This window comes from Ochotona curzoniae, unplaced genomic scaffold (genome assembly GCF_017591425.1).
Source record: "Ochotona curzoniae isolate NIBS_2020 unplaced genomic scaffold, NIBS_Ocur_1.0 scaffold_3890, whole genome shotgun sequence".
NCBI lineage: Eukaryota > Metazoa > Chordata > Mammalia > Lagomorpha > Ochotonidae > Ochotona > Ochotona curzoniae.
Genome location: NW_024467115.1, coordinates 16,515,455 through 16,529,855, shown reverse-complemented (window position 1 = coordinate 16,529,855; position 14,401 = coordinate 16,515,455). Strand labels below are relative to the sequence as shown.

Genomic DNA, 14,401 nt, shown 5'->3' with positions numbered 1-14,401 from the left:
AATCTAAAATTCATAAGACTGAGGATTTAGCAAGTGGCTTCACATTTTTTTAACCTTTAAGAATACGAAGTGGTTGGAATATAGATTCAGTAAGGAATGAACGGTCATTTCTTTCTCCGCAAATTTCATAAGAATGTTTAACATGTAAGAGACAACAACCACTAACATCCACTGAGTGCTGAGTGAGTTGTGTAAGTGTTGAAATGGATGCAAGCTGCATATAAAGGTGTATGATGCTGACAGTGCCTTTCTCTTCATCATTTACAAAAATTCTTCACATTTCCTTTCCCACACCACTATGGATTATTTCTTTGAAACACATATCTATTATTTCAGTTTTAGAAGGAAAGAGATTGAGGCTTATTAAAGTTAAATGATTACCAAGTCCTAAAAGTTAGTGTAAAAGATGAATTATATAAAGTACCCCTTGATCATTAAACAGATTCATTGAAAGTATCCAGAGCTGCTTTCAACACAGCATTTTCTCCTCTTATAATCTGGGCTCCTGGGCCTGGCTTTTGACGTCACCAGCACATGCAGTGCAGTTTAACAATGTGCACAACGCCAAGGACACCCACATCCTACATCAGAGTTCCTGGGATTGAGTCTGACTTGACTTCAAATTCTGCTTCTGGCTAATGTGGTTGCCTTTGCTATCCCTGGTTTTTGTGGGCATTTGGGAAATGAATCCATAGTTGGAAAATCTGTTTCATTCTGTCTCCTATCTTCTGTCTCTCTGCCTTTGATGCCAAAACATAAGAAAACAGCACAGCAATGATAAATAAGGCTATTTTAAAAATTATTTATTTATTGTTAGAAAGGCAAGTCTACAGAGAGTAAAAACAGAGAAAGGCGTTCCATCACAGGTACAGGGTCCCAAGGCAGTGGGCCATCCACTAGTGCTTTCCCAGGCCACAAGCAGTGAGCTGTATGGGAAGTGGAGCAGCTTGTCCCATATGGGACAGGATCCCATACAGGATCCTGGCACATGCAGGGCAAGGATTTAGCTACTGGATATCATGCCAGGCCCAAACAAGGCTAATTTTATGTACAACTTTTATCTAGGCTGTTCAGAAAATAAGGAGTTACAATGACATCATGGCTCATCCTTCCCTCTTCTGTCACTTGCAAAATTTGAATAATTAATTAGTAACATCCATCATTTGGCAGGTGTAATTATGTCACGAAGAGAAAGGTCAAACAACTCGAAAGGATTAGAATGGTTAATGTGTTCAAAAAATGCTTCATAGAGTGTCGCTGTGGTGGGCTGTTTCTATACATATAGGGAGAGATTCAGTAAGTACCTCCTAACAAGCAGCAGGTACTTGGGCAGCAGACTATTGTTTCTTCATGGAACATCTTAAACATGTTAGGAAATGCATGATGACTTGTCTCATCAATAAGCAGTCAGAACCTATTACTTTTTCACCTGATTATCACAAGTCAATAGGATATGGAATATAGGCAAGTGGAAAGTAGACAGGGGAAAAGAAAACAAGCCACATTCTGACCTGGGCTGCAGATGTTAAGGAAACTTGTTCCAGACAGCAGTGATTGTAGTACCAAGATTACTAAATATTGTTAAGTGTGCAGTTTACAAAACTGAAGAAGAGCCTGGCGGCATGTCCTAGTGGCTAAAGTCCTCGCCTTGATTGCACCGGGATCCCTTATGGGTGCCGGTTCTAATCCTGGCTGCTCCAATTCCCATCTAGCTCCCTGCTTGTGGCCTGGGAAAGCAGTTGAGAATGGCCCAAAGCCTTGGGACCCTGCACCTGCATGGGAGACCTAGCAGGAGATTCCTGGCTCCTGACCTCGAATTGGCGCAGCCCTGGCCATTGCAGTCACTTGGGAAGTGAATCATCAGATGGAAGATTGTCCTCTCTTTATATCTGACTTTGCAATAAAAATAAATAAATCTCTAAACTGAAGGGAAAAATATTCTCCAGCTGGCATTTTTAACTGTCTGTGTGTGTATGCCTGTCTCTTTCTCTCCCCCACCACTCTTTCAATAATTACATTTACTCTTCCCCTTTGTTTTGGAATGCTGTCCGAATGTACAAGAACTAGTGTCCTACATACATCTAGCGAGTCTTTATGGAGAACATTCTTCTATTTGGGAAACTCTGAGGGTGAAGGAACACCTGATTCATCTGTATGTGCCTGGTAGTTAAGAGCAATAGAATACTCACTGACAAAAAATCATTATGTATTTGGAAAATAATGTGTACAATCTCACTGATCTTTACTATGTTCAGAGTTGAACAACCTTCTCCATTATCTGAGGTTAGAACTTCTTTAACACTCCATGTTGAAATCTTGGGTCTTCCAGCAGTCATTCCCGATTCTAGCACATACATGCTACTCCCTAACAGTTGGCACCCACTAGTACTCTTTCTGCTATATGGATGTTGCTATTCTGGATGTTTCACATAAATGAATCACCCAGAAGAGTGGGTATTCACTACCTGGCTGTATTCACTCATTTTTTTCTAAGACTTCTCCATGTGTAACATTTATCACTACTGCTTTTTTATTGATGAGTAAGATTCCATTGTATGCATATATTACATTTTTTTATCCCTTCTTCAATTTTGTAATTACTAGGACCACCAACACCCCTGCTCCCTCCCTCAGGTTGAGCCCTGATGCTGCAGTGTGGGCTACTTGCGTCTTAACTGCTGGACTAACCGCCGTACCTTGCCAACTTTATTTAGTTATTTACTCTTTGTTGTTCACTTCTTTTTTTCCTTGAAGGATTTATTTCTTTTTATTGGAAAGGTTGATTTATAGAGGAGATAGAAAGATCTTCCATCTGCTGGTCCACTCCCCAAGTGGCCACAACAGCCAGAACTGAGCTGATCCAAAACCAGGAGCCAGGAGCTTCTTGCAGGTCTCTCATGTGGCTGCGAGGGTCCCCAGGCTTTGGGCCATCTTCCACTGCCCTCTCAGGCCGTAAGTGGGGAGCTAGATGAGAAGTGGAGCAACTGGACATAAATTGGCACTCTAATGGATTAGTCAGCTGAGCCATCATGCCGGGCCCGTTTTGTTGTTCACTTTTAAGAGTGGCTTATATATTCTAGGTATAGATGTCTTAGCAAGCAGGTAATTTGCAAATATTTAATCCAAATTTATTTTCTTTTCACTTATTAGTTTCCTTTAAAACCAAATATTTCTCCTTTTTTCCCAATATCTACTTACTTATTTGATAGAGTTACAGTGAAAGAGTAGCCTTCTATCCTTTAATTCACTCCCCAAGTGGCTACAAGGGCCGAAGTTGAACCAGCCTGAAACCTGGAGCTTCAACCAGGTCTCCCCCATGATTGGCTGTTTCTTAGCTACTGTCGGATCTTCTGCTGCTTTTCCCAGGCCATTAGCAGGGAGCTGGATTAAAAGTGGAGCAACCAGGACATGAACCAGTACACATACAGGATGTAGCTTTGTTCACTATGCCACAACAGTGGACCCAATGTTTGATGTTTTATGAAGTTTACTTTTCTTTTCTCATATGATTTACAGGTCATGTATAAGAAACCATTGCTTAACCCTGTGTCAGGAAGATTTATTTGTCTGTTTCTCTATTATTTTTATAATGTTACCTCTTGCTTGTGTGTGGTAACTTTTAGTGAATTTTTGTATATAATACTGTGTTAGATCCAGTATTATTCTATTTCATGTAGCTATCCAGATGCCCAACATCACTTACTGAAGACTATTATTTGTCTCTGTTGAAGTCTTTAATCCTACAAAGAAGGGTATATTTATTTAGTTTATTATCTGTTGGGTTCAGAATGATAAATATTTCTCTGATTCCTGGCTACATTTATATATTGTTGAAAATTCCCTTTTTTGTCCTATTAAAATTCCTTTAAACAAATATTTATTGAGAGCCTGTCAAGTGTTTTTATGGATGCTAGGAATATAACAATGAATGAAAAATTATATTGTAGTGTAGAAAACAGTTGAAAAGGAAAAAATTAGATCATATTACATGTAATTTACAATGTGAAGGAGACAAACTAGAAAACAAGTACAAGGGACAGAGAACCACTAGGAGGGTTGATGGTTCCTAGGTGAATTCATAGAAGGCCTCATCGTGTCCTTCAAAAATCTCAATCTAGGAATAAAGTGGGCCTGCTCAAGCAACAGGAAGTGGACCATAGTGCTAAAATCATATATTGAGCGAGCCAGGGGAACTGTTTTATTTCAGATTGGCAAGGTGATCAGGAGTGGATCACACAGACATCTTGCAGGGATTTGTGAACATGGCAAAGAATTAGGCTGTTTCTTTAAGAAAGGATTTTAGGGTAATCAGAGTTCCACATGAAGAGAGACCATCTACTGGAGGGTTAACAGTCATCCAAGAAAGAGCAAGTGGGAGGCCCATATTACCATGCTGATTATGAAGGTGCAGGCAATGCAGAGACTTGAGTTATGCATTTCCCTTGTGTCCTGGGAGAGCAGTAGAGGACAGCCCAAAGCCTTGGAACCCTGCACACGTGTAGGAGACCTGGAAGAAGCTCCTGGCTACTGGCTTCAGATTGGCTCAGCTCCAGCCATTGCAGCTGCTTGAGGAATGAACCAGCAGATGGAAGATCTTTCTCTTTGTTTCACCTTCTCTGTAAATCTGACTTTCCAATTAAAAAAAAAAAAGAAAGAAAGAAAGAAGAGACATGTTGCCAGTGAGAAGGTGGAAAGGAGTTAATAGTTGGAAACAGTAAAGTCTATTTGAAATAATTCAGTGGTGATGAGCAAAGCAATCAGGTAAAGTTGGTAGTTTCTGGAATCAAGTCCTTAAAAGGTAAAAAGGAGGTATAATTGGGCTAGCAGTTAAGATGCCATGTTCCACATCAGAGTATCTCTGATTTCTAATAACAGACCTCTGCTATTGCACACCCTGGGAAGGAGTGGTGCTGGCTCAAGTAATTAAGTTCTGCTACCCATGTGGGAGACATGGACTGAGTTCTTAGTTCCTGACTACAAAGTACCTGCCATTGAGGACGTTTGGGGTATTGAACCAGCAGATAACTGTCTCTTTTTCTCTCTTTCCTTCTTTATCTTTCTCTCTTGCTCCACACCACATCTCAAATTAACAAGAACTGTCTTTGAGAGGTGGTGTAGTCCTGTGTTCTAATAGAGGAATGGACATTAAACAGAGATTTCCTTCATTTCTAGTAGACAAAAAGTAGAAACTCTGAGATGCTCAGAGATTCTGTGATGGAAGGATGAAAGTTCTCATCTGATTAATTGCTCCTTGAAGTCTTGAGTTGCAGTAGCCATACCATGCCTACATGTGAATGTATAATTTACAGATTTCCTTGCTCTTTCCTTTGTTTGGGATTGTTTGAAGCATCTCAGAAGTGGCATTGCTTAGGTTCTGTTTCCACTAAGCTTTGTGTGATGTTTCACAAATGATATTAATCTGTTTTGTTATGGTCACAGACACACTCGTACGTGGCATGTTATATATTTGGATTCATTCTTTACATTATATTTCATTTGATTTAACTTTTTCCAGCATTAGATTATGAATTATTCCAGGGAAAAGCACCACACTCTTTGGCTTCCTTCCATCTTGTCTCTCAGTGGTCCCCTGTAAGCTTCTTGAAGCCACTGACTTCCATCTTTTTTGTTGGTTACTGGTGTCTCTTACCTAGATTAATGTAAATGTAGCAAAGTTAACGTTTATTGAATTTCATTTATTAGAATAATGCTATAAAATTAAAGTATTAATCCATATTTTAGCCCAATCTAACTTGAAATGTCTTATTCACTGAAAAAAATGTTTTGAAAGTTTGAAACTAGCTGTGGTACCACGGGTTAATCTGCTGCTTAGAATGCCCACATGCCATGTCATAGTGTCTGTTTTGAGTCCTGGCTACTCTATTTCCAGTCCAGCTCCCTGCTAATGCACCTGGGAAGCAACAGTTGAGGGCTCAAGTGCTCCAGTCCTGCCACCCATTTGAGACCTAGACTGAATTTCTGGCTTCAGGCTTCAGCCTGGCCCACCCCAGCTATTACAGCTATCTAGAGTGAACCAGCAGATGGAAGATCTCTCTCTCTCTCTCTTTCTCGCTGTCTCTCTTTCTCACTTTACCTTTTAAGCAAGTAAATTTTTAAAAATAAGTAGAAAACATGGAGAAGAGAATTCATCAAATTTTTAATTTTTAATTTAGATTAAAAAGAAAATCACAAAGTGGGTAAGTGACATCATGGCATAGTTAAGCCTCTACCTGAAGTGCCACTATCTTATATAGCCACTGATTTGAGTCCTGGTTGCTCCGCTTCAATCCAGCTCCCTGCTCATTTGCCCACAAAAGCTGCAGATGAAACTCTGCACTCAAATGGGAGATAGGAAGAAGTTCCAAGCTCCTGGCTTCAGACCCACCCAGCTCTGGCCGTTGCAACAATTGAGGAGTGAACCAGGAGAGGCAAGATCTAGTTCTCTCTCATTCTCTGTAAATCTACCTTTGTTGATTTTGAAAAATAATTTGAAAGTAGACTTTGGAAGAACTGTAGGGGTTTTTTTCCCAGGGGATCAGTGGAGGGATTGGTCTTGAAGGGGCCAGCTCTTAACTCTGATGCTGAAAGAAAAGAGGTGAGGATAGTAGCAAAAGGCATAGTCATCTTCCATAGGTTTAGAAGTGACTAATTCAAGAGGTTAAAGACCAAACTTCCTCTGCAGAGAAACAAGGGGAAGATGAGGGGTGAGGATGAGTCAGTGTGCCTTACAAGGCATTATTGCTGGATAATTGGTGTGAGCCAGAACTAGATCTTAATTTTCAACTTCCCTAGAAGGAATATTGTCAGTCACCTGAACCACACACTGTTGGTACATATCAGAGGCTCGAAAATTAAAATTACTACTAGATGAGGCTTTGTAAAGACTGCTTCAAATTTGAATTTTGGTTTTAGTATGCAGTAATGAACTTGTTCAGGGTTGAAACTTTCTTTCACCTTACTTCTGTCTTAGTATGTCTAGCAGTTTTAACAGCTTGCAATGAAGGAATCTTAACTGATTTTGAACTGTGGTAATGCAACAAGGTGGAGAAATCCACCATGGGAGGAAGGTTTGGGAAAGGGTGGGGAGAATCCCAGTGCCTATAAAACTGTGTCACATAATGCAATGTAATCAATTAAAAAAAAGTTTTTCTCCCTCATTTCTTTTCTGTCCCAGCACAGAAAGAAAATATCTGAGGGCTATGTTTGCATTTCTGTTTGTGATACCATATGCACTCTTTTTTTTTTTTAATTATTGGAAAGGCAGGTTTACAGAGAGAAGGAAAGACAGAGAGAAAGACCTTCTATACACTAGTTCACTCCCTAAATTACCACAACTGGAGCTGAGCTGATCGAAACCAAGAGCCAGGAGCTTCTCGTGGGTCTCCTAGGTGCATTCAGGGTCCTCAAGACTTGGTGCCACACCGCACTTCTTTTCCAGGCCACAAGCATGGAGCTGGATGGAAGTGGGGGACATTCAGAACATGAACTGGCACCATATGGAATCCCAGCACTTTGCAAGAGAGGATTAACCAATTGAGCCATTTCACCAGGCTCATACTTACTCATTTCTTAAAATTTACTGATCTAGAACCCATGGAAATGTAGGCTACTTTTTAAAAATTATATTATGAAGATACAATATACATGAGTTCAGCTACTTTGAATCTCACTTTGGGTCAACTTGTTCCTTAATACTGAGGTTTTAATTTTTATAATTGTTAAATTATTTGAAGTAAGACATTTATTGGCTATTGCTGGTTTTTTTATTTTCTTCTTTGTTTTGTGTTTTGTTTTTGTTACCAGAACTGTCTTAAAGTACTGTCTGCATTTTGTGTGGGTTTAATAGAAGAGTTAACCACAGTCTGATCAGAGAGAGATGTTTGTAAAATTTAAGCTCTACAGACTGCACTAGCATCATTGAGGCTCTGATTTAAAGCAGTTTGATTTCTCTTCAATACTTGAAACTTCGTTTTGAGTGAGGTATATTATGTTCAGTGAAGTCGTTCAGGTTGGGTGAAGTGTATAACTAAAGTCAGCTAAAATGATTCAGCTCAATAGTATATACGGAAATGATGGCTCTATCTTTCCGAGAGATTTTTCATTTTAAATACTACAGAAAAACTGAATGTTAATTTGTTTAGTTTTTTGCATTCAATTTTATGTTCAAAGCAATGAGTTTTTAACATGAAATTTAACCCTCTTCTAGGAAATCAGCATTTATGCATTTTGTAGAAAGTTGTTTATATCCTCAAAGAGTAGGCAAAACAGTGTTTCTATAGTTTGGTAGAACTTCTAGATGACTTTTCCTTTTCTTTATTATGAATTGCATTAAAATGTTATGCCTTTAATTTTCTCCAATGAGGAGATACTAAACGACTTCGGCAGATTGTGGTTTTGCATGAAGCAAGCATTAAAGTGTTGTGAAAAAGGGTAGATTGGTGTAGAGGAGACTGTCTTAGCCAACCTTTCTGTTGTTGTAAAATCATTGAGCAATCCTTTTCCACAGCATGGATTTCAAAAATAGATATTGCTTCACTCTATTTAATGGTTCTTATTATTTTTGTTCCTCTAAATGAAGTAGTAAATGTGTATAAGCTAACTTGGAAAATATTTCAGATTCTAGTCAGATGACTAATAATGTCAATCCAGAACAATTATCCTAAACCTTAGAAATTACGTTATCTTCTCTGGTTGCCACTCAACATTTATGGACTAATGAATATTTAATGAAGCAAAATTATAAAAATGCTTTGGAAGAACGTGTAATCATAGATTAAAGGGTTTTTGGGTTTTTTTTTTTTTTGTGAGTGTGTGAAGACATCCCTATTCAAGTACGCGGTCAGGGATATTTGTGTATCCCCAGCAAACATCTGTTTGTTTGCCCTCAGTTTTCAAAGTAGGATGAAAATCTTCAACACACAAGTAAAACCAGCAAATAAAATAAGTGATTCCAAAAAGAATTTGAAATTAAATGGTTAAGACATCCTTTTGTGGGTGGTACTTTCATTTCAAAGGGCAGAACTCAAAAAAATTAATGCAGCATCATCTTATATTAAGTACATCTAATCACCTTTACTTCTAATGATATTAATTACTAATATTTAAATACCACCTTATATTTTGCCTTTCCTAATAAATTATATTTGACCAATTCCTTGGTTAGTGCTATATAGTGCTTTATGGGGGAACATGTGAATAGCCCCTTGTAATATTAGTTTATTTTCTTCAGTACATTCTTATGAAGGCACTGATACTATTTTTGTTATCTCTAGTGAAAGGTAAAAACAAAAAGACCACATTGAGTAATTTTATTGATATTTTTAAGTATTAGCGCAATTTACACTAATTTGATTAATGCTTGATAATTGATCCTAATAGAATTTTCAAAGTTGGGTAATAGTTAACACTGATATGGTATTTGACACCTTCTAACTACTTTTAAATTATTTTTGTGTGTGTGTAAAATGATGTCATAACAGTATGGGTACTTTTTTAATTTTACTGATCCTGCTAATACTCTGCTCCAACAGAACTATTAATTTAATCTAAGATATATCATTTCCTATCACTTTATAATAAGAAGCTTATAAATAATGAGTTAGATAAAGAACATATAACACTAACCAGTATCATTTTATATGGAACATTTACAGAAAATTTTTAAATTATTAGTGTAGTGAAAACTGTGTAGCTTTTTAAAGCAAATATAAAAAGAAAAAATATTTTTGCACTTAAAATATGTGTATGCCATGATTGTAACTTATCATTGTTAATTCAGAGTGTATTTTTGCAGTGAATAAAAAATTCAGACTTCCAGTTTTTAGAAAATATATCTCACTTGTTATGATTATTTGAAGTGATGAAAATATAATAATTTCTTACTAATGGAGAAAAGACTGAATTTTTCCCTGAATACATTCCAGACGATTTTGGTGAACCATTGCTTATTTTCCCGCAATACCTGTTTTTAAAATATTATATTTGGCATGCTTTTCATATCTGTGAGACCAATGTACTCAATCATAGATTATTTTTTCTTTATGAAACATTGTTTCACTCATGGAAATTTTGCTTGGTCATTACTTTGCTTGTATTTATAAGTACTTCTAAGGTTCTTGTTACAGCAGAAAGTATTTCATGTGGGAGTTAGGTTACAGCTGTGTTATCTATGTCATCATAACATAGATAAACAAAAGTAGTACAGGTGTTTTCTCTGCAGCCGCTGGGAAAAAAACCTAGCCTCTGCTAGCTCATCAAAATATATGAAATTTGAGTGTGAAACATTTTAACTTTTTCTTAGTTGAAAGCAATCAGACTCACTTTTTTTGTCTGTCTATACATAAGGTTTTATGCTGTTAATAATTGCCATTTCCATGAAGCAAGCATTAATACTCTCATCACCACTATATTCCTTCCTTGATTGAAAAAAAAAAGTTGTGTTTTGTTAACTTCAAGAAGATCTAATGTGACCCCTCTTTTTGACCTATCCCTTGTTCTGGCCTTCTATGGCAAGCAAATATTTCTCATTCAGCTTTTGCATCAGTAGCCCAGGAAATTACACTGTAGTTTCTGATTTGCCTTTTCTATTACAGGTCAACAAAAACCTATCATTTACCTCACCAGCCCCAGCCTCCTCGCAGCAGTCCACGTTTAAACAGTCAGAGCTGCTGGACAGACAGGCAGCCGTGCTGGCCACAGGCGCTCGGGACATCCTGCAGCACTTTGGTTTCCCTCACTCCGGTAAGGCCCTTTCTTCCTCTGCATTACTCTTGAATTTTCAGGTGCTGGTTTTTAAAACAAGTATGATTTACTTCTCTGCAGAATTAAAGCTCGTAGCAGTGTAATGGTCACTTTTCAAGACTGACAGATTTTTATTGTAACAACTTTTTATTACTTTGATATCACAGAAGTGACTTTGGTAGTACATTTGGTTGTCAAGACTTTACCAGCGGGTACTCCGAATCTGTGACCCACTGAATAGAGAATACTTCAAGGTAGCAAAACTCAAGTTTTAAACATGTAGAATACTTAAAATCCTTCAGTTTCTCAGCTGCAAAAAGGAAATCTATTTCATGAATAATCCCCTTTTAATATTTTAAAGAAAGTCAAGGTAAAAGGCACTTCAGCAGAAATAGGATGCAACTTGTGGTGATATCACATTGCCTCAAAGTTGGCAAATGAATAAAATATGCAAAAAAAGCTAGTTACAGAAATCTACAAACTATACAATTGCAAATTTTTAGTTGCTGCTTTAAATGAATTTGAATGGAATCTTCCAAAAGATCTCAAAGAGGAATATCTAGGTGAGAAATGTTTCATTATAGGAAGCTGGCCTTTTGTGTTCATTAGCTTTATTTTTTGACAGTATTTTTTCTATCACTGAATTTAAGATGGGACATCTGCAAATAACAAAGCAATTATCTTTAACAAAGAAGCCGAAACTTGTGCTTGAAAAGATCAACATAATTTACATAGAAATTTGGGGAGTTTCCCTTTTATACATTAAAAGTGTATGGACTTTACATATGCAAGTTATTTTAATCTTCCAAGGTAAAAGTTAGGTATTACAATGAAAAATATACTTGGATTCAGAAACTCGTCATTCATCCCTGATTATGCTGTTTATTAGCCCTACTCCCAGTGAACATAAGAATCTCCATTTGAGAAGTGGAAATGATGATTTCATTATGTGTTGTTACAGTCCAAGTGAAATAAGTTATCTAGAAACATTTTGTTATGCCTAAAGTGCTATATGACCACAACATATTGTAAATATAATAAATGGTGCCTAAGCTAGGTTCAAAAAGGCTTTGAGTTCTGATTTCAAATCACCGAATGATTGACAGTCGTAATCCTTACAAATAGTTCCTTTTTCGTGTTCTACACATTTGCCAGAATTTGGTGCAGTGATTGTCTCGGTGATTCACCTTGGAGGGTGCACCTATGCTAACCCCTTGGGCCTTTTCATTCTTTGCACTCAAATAGATACTTGATTTTTAATACCCTGCCCTTTTAATGACTAGGAGGCAGGGAGGAACCTCTCTCTATCCTTAACGTCTTTCTGCTGAGGCCTAATATTCTCCTGGGAATAAACCTTTCATGCTATATCTTGAAATTAAAGGCCTAGAAGGCAAATAGTTAATATATTGATGACAATCCATTGAAGTAGCATCTTATATCATAAATCAGCTAACAAGATATAGGTGACAGATATAAATCCTTTTCATTTTCTGTAAAGAGGAACAACAGAAAGGATAGGAAGGCCTTTGAAAAGGGAAGAGGGGAAAAAGGCGAAAGCTTAGACACGACAAAGGCAAGTCCTCTCAGCTTCCCGAGTACGTGCAGGATTGGCTCCGTTTCTTTTTAGCTTCCATGACCAGTGTCAGTCATTAATGAGTTATTTATATTATGCATGCACATCTGTGTGGGCAGTCTCTCCAAGGTATTGCCATTTAGCCATAACGTTTTTATAACATTTATAATCATTCTCAGGCATATCCTTCCCAGAAAGTATATCACTGTTTAGAGAAGCAGAACATGTGACCCATTGCAAATGCGCAAAATTAGTCTTTTTTTTTCCATTAAGAAGCCAGGATCATTTTGTTTGTTTTGTGGCAAGTATCTTGCACCAGCATTGAGGAACTAGTTCCTAGAGCTAACCTCTCTTCTAAGTGAATGCAGAATTATAAGCAGTTTGTTTTGGCTTCTGTCTTTTCTTCCTTGCGGGTAAAGGAATGCTCTGAATTTGGTGAGTTTGTCTCGTAAGCTGTGTGATTTTACTCAGTGTTCAGATCACTTTTAAAAGTAGCTAAATAACTAAGTATTCTTGATTATACAAATCAACTGCAATCTGACATATAGGATTACACAAAAAATAGACATTTTTCAGAATAAAATATTGAAAACCTACTTGAAATATGCAGGAGCTAGTTTTATGTGTATATTAAATATGATTGGGTTTACACACTGGAAGACTAGATTCTGAAGTGAGTTGAATATTCATTTACATTTCTGTTATTTTAGATACATTTTAGAAAATAGGGATTGCTAGGTTGTAAACTATTTCTTTTGTCATTGGTTTGTATTCCCCGTAGTTTCTAGAACACTGCTTTTATTCATTCTAAAATTATTTTAAGTGATTACTTTGTTTAAGGCCCAGACTGGCATACCTCATCTCACCTTGGCATCCACCAGTGGGTGCTTCAGCCTGGCTCAGTCCAGCCTGCCTCCATTTCTAACTCTCGCTGGCAGGTGCTACAACCTACCTAGCTCAGCCTAGCCAGCCCCCAGACCCAGACCCAGACCCAGTGTAAACTGGTTGGTTTTGGAACCCAACACGGCCACTCCTGTACCCTGTTCTGTTTCTCAGATCTGCCAGTGGGTGTTATGAACTAGCCCACTCTTAGACCTGACACACATGTATGCCAGCAGCTACTACAATTTGGCCTAGTTTGGGTTGTTCCTTGCCCTGGTTCTTGTGCTCTCCTTCAGGCACTATATTCTAACAAAGGAGTTCCCCAAGCTCCTCTATCAGGTTACCTCCCAGTGATAGTGCACACATCAGTGGCCCAGGTTGGCTTTTTCTACCTTTTGTCGTGGCGGAGACAGTGTCCTTGCCCAACTGACCCATACCCTATCCAGTTCTTACTGTTGGGTGCTACAGCCCAGTCACATCAGGTCCATGCCCAGTCACAACTCTCATGTGGTTTAGCAGGAACCGAGACTTAGCCCAGCCTATTGTACACCCATTCTGGCTCTCATGAGTACCAGTGGGTGCTAAAGTCTAGTCCAGTCTGGCACTCGCCAGACCCAGTCCACACCCAGGGGAGGCTGCAGCCATGTCCAGTCCAGACCACTGCCCCTATTCTAGCTCTCACGCTCACCAGTGGGAACCCCAACCCAGCTGGGGCATCCCCTTTACTCCCCAACCAGGCCTATTCCCAGCTATATATTTTGCGCATGCCAATGGAAGGTACTGTTCCACATGGGTGAGCCCACTCACTCCCCCACAGATTCTTCCTCCAGACCTGATTCACTCACGTGCTGGTTAGTGTCATGAAGGCCCTTTCTTTAGGTATGGTAATAGGAAATATTGGTCTCTGCCTTCAAGGAGTTTACAGTCTGGTTGAGGAGACAGTAGTATACAACAAATCAAGTCACAGTGTAGTCACTGCTAAAAACACAACGCTGTGTCACAGGAATGCAGAGGGATAGAATAGCTAGGAGATTGCTTGGATTTGGCATATCCAGAAAGAAATCTTGATTCCTTACCCCCAAAACCAATCCTCCCACCTCCACTTCTCTTACCATATAATATGCAAGTTTTCTTTATCCCAGTATTCTAAACTTTCATTTACCCAGTTGTTCAGGGGAAATTGGAAGTCATTCTTAATGCTTCATT

The 14,401-nt window shown here is 38.3% G+C and overlaps 1 protein-coding gene across 1 annotated transcript in view; it reads left to right on the top strand.

Moving 5' to 3' along the window:
* AHI1 (Abelson helper integration site 1) overlaps positions 1-14,401 on the top strand; it is a 190,262-nt gene that overhangs the window by 80,963 nt on the left and 94,898 nt on the right. The window contains exon 20 of the mRNA XM_040965629.1: positions 10,593-10,740. Within this exon, the coding sequence (XP_040821563.1) occupies positions 10,593-10,740 (148 nt within the window). The remainder of the gene's footprint in view (positions 1-10,592; positions 10,741-14,401) is intronic.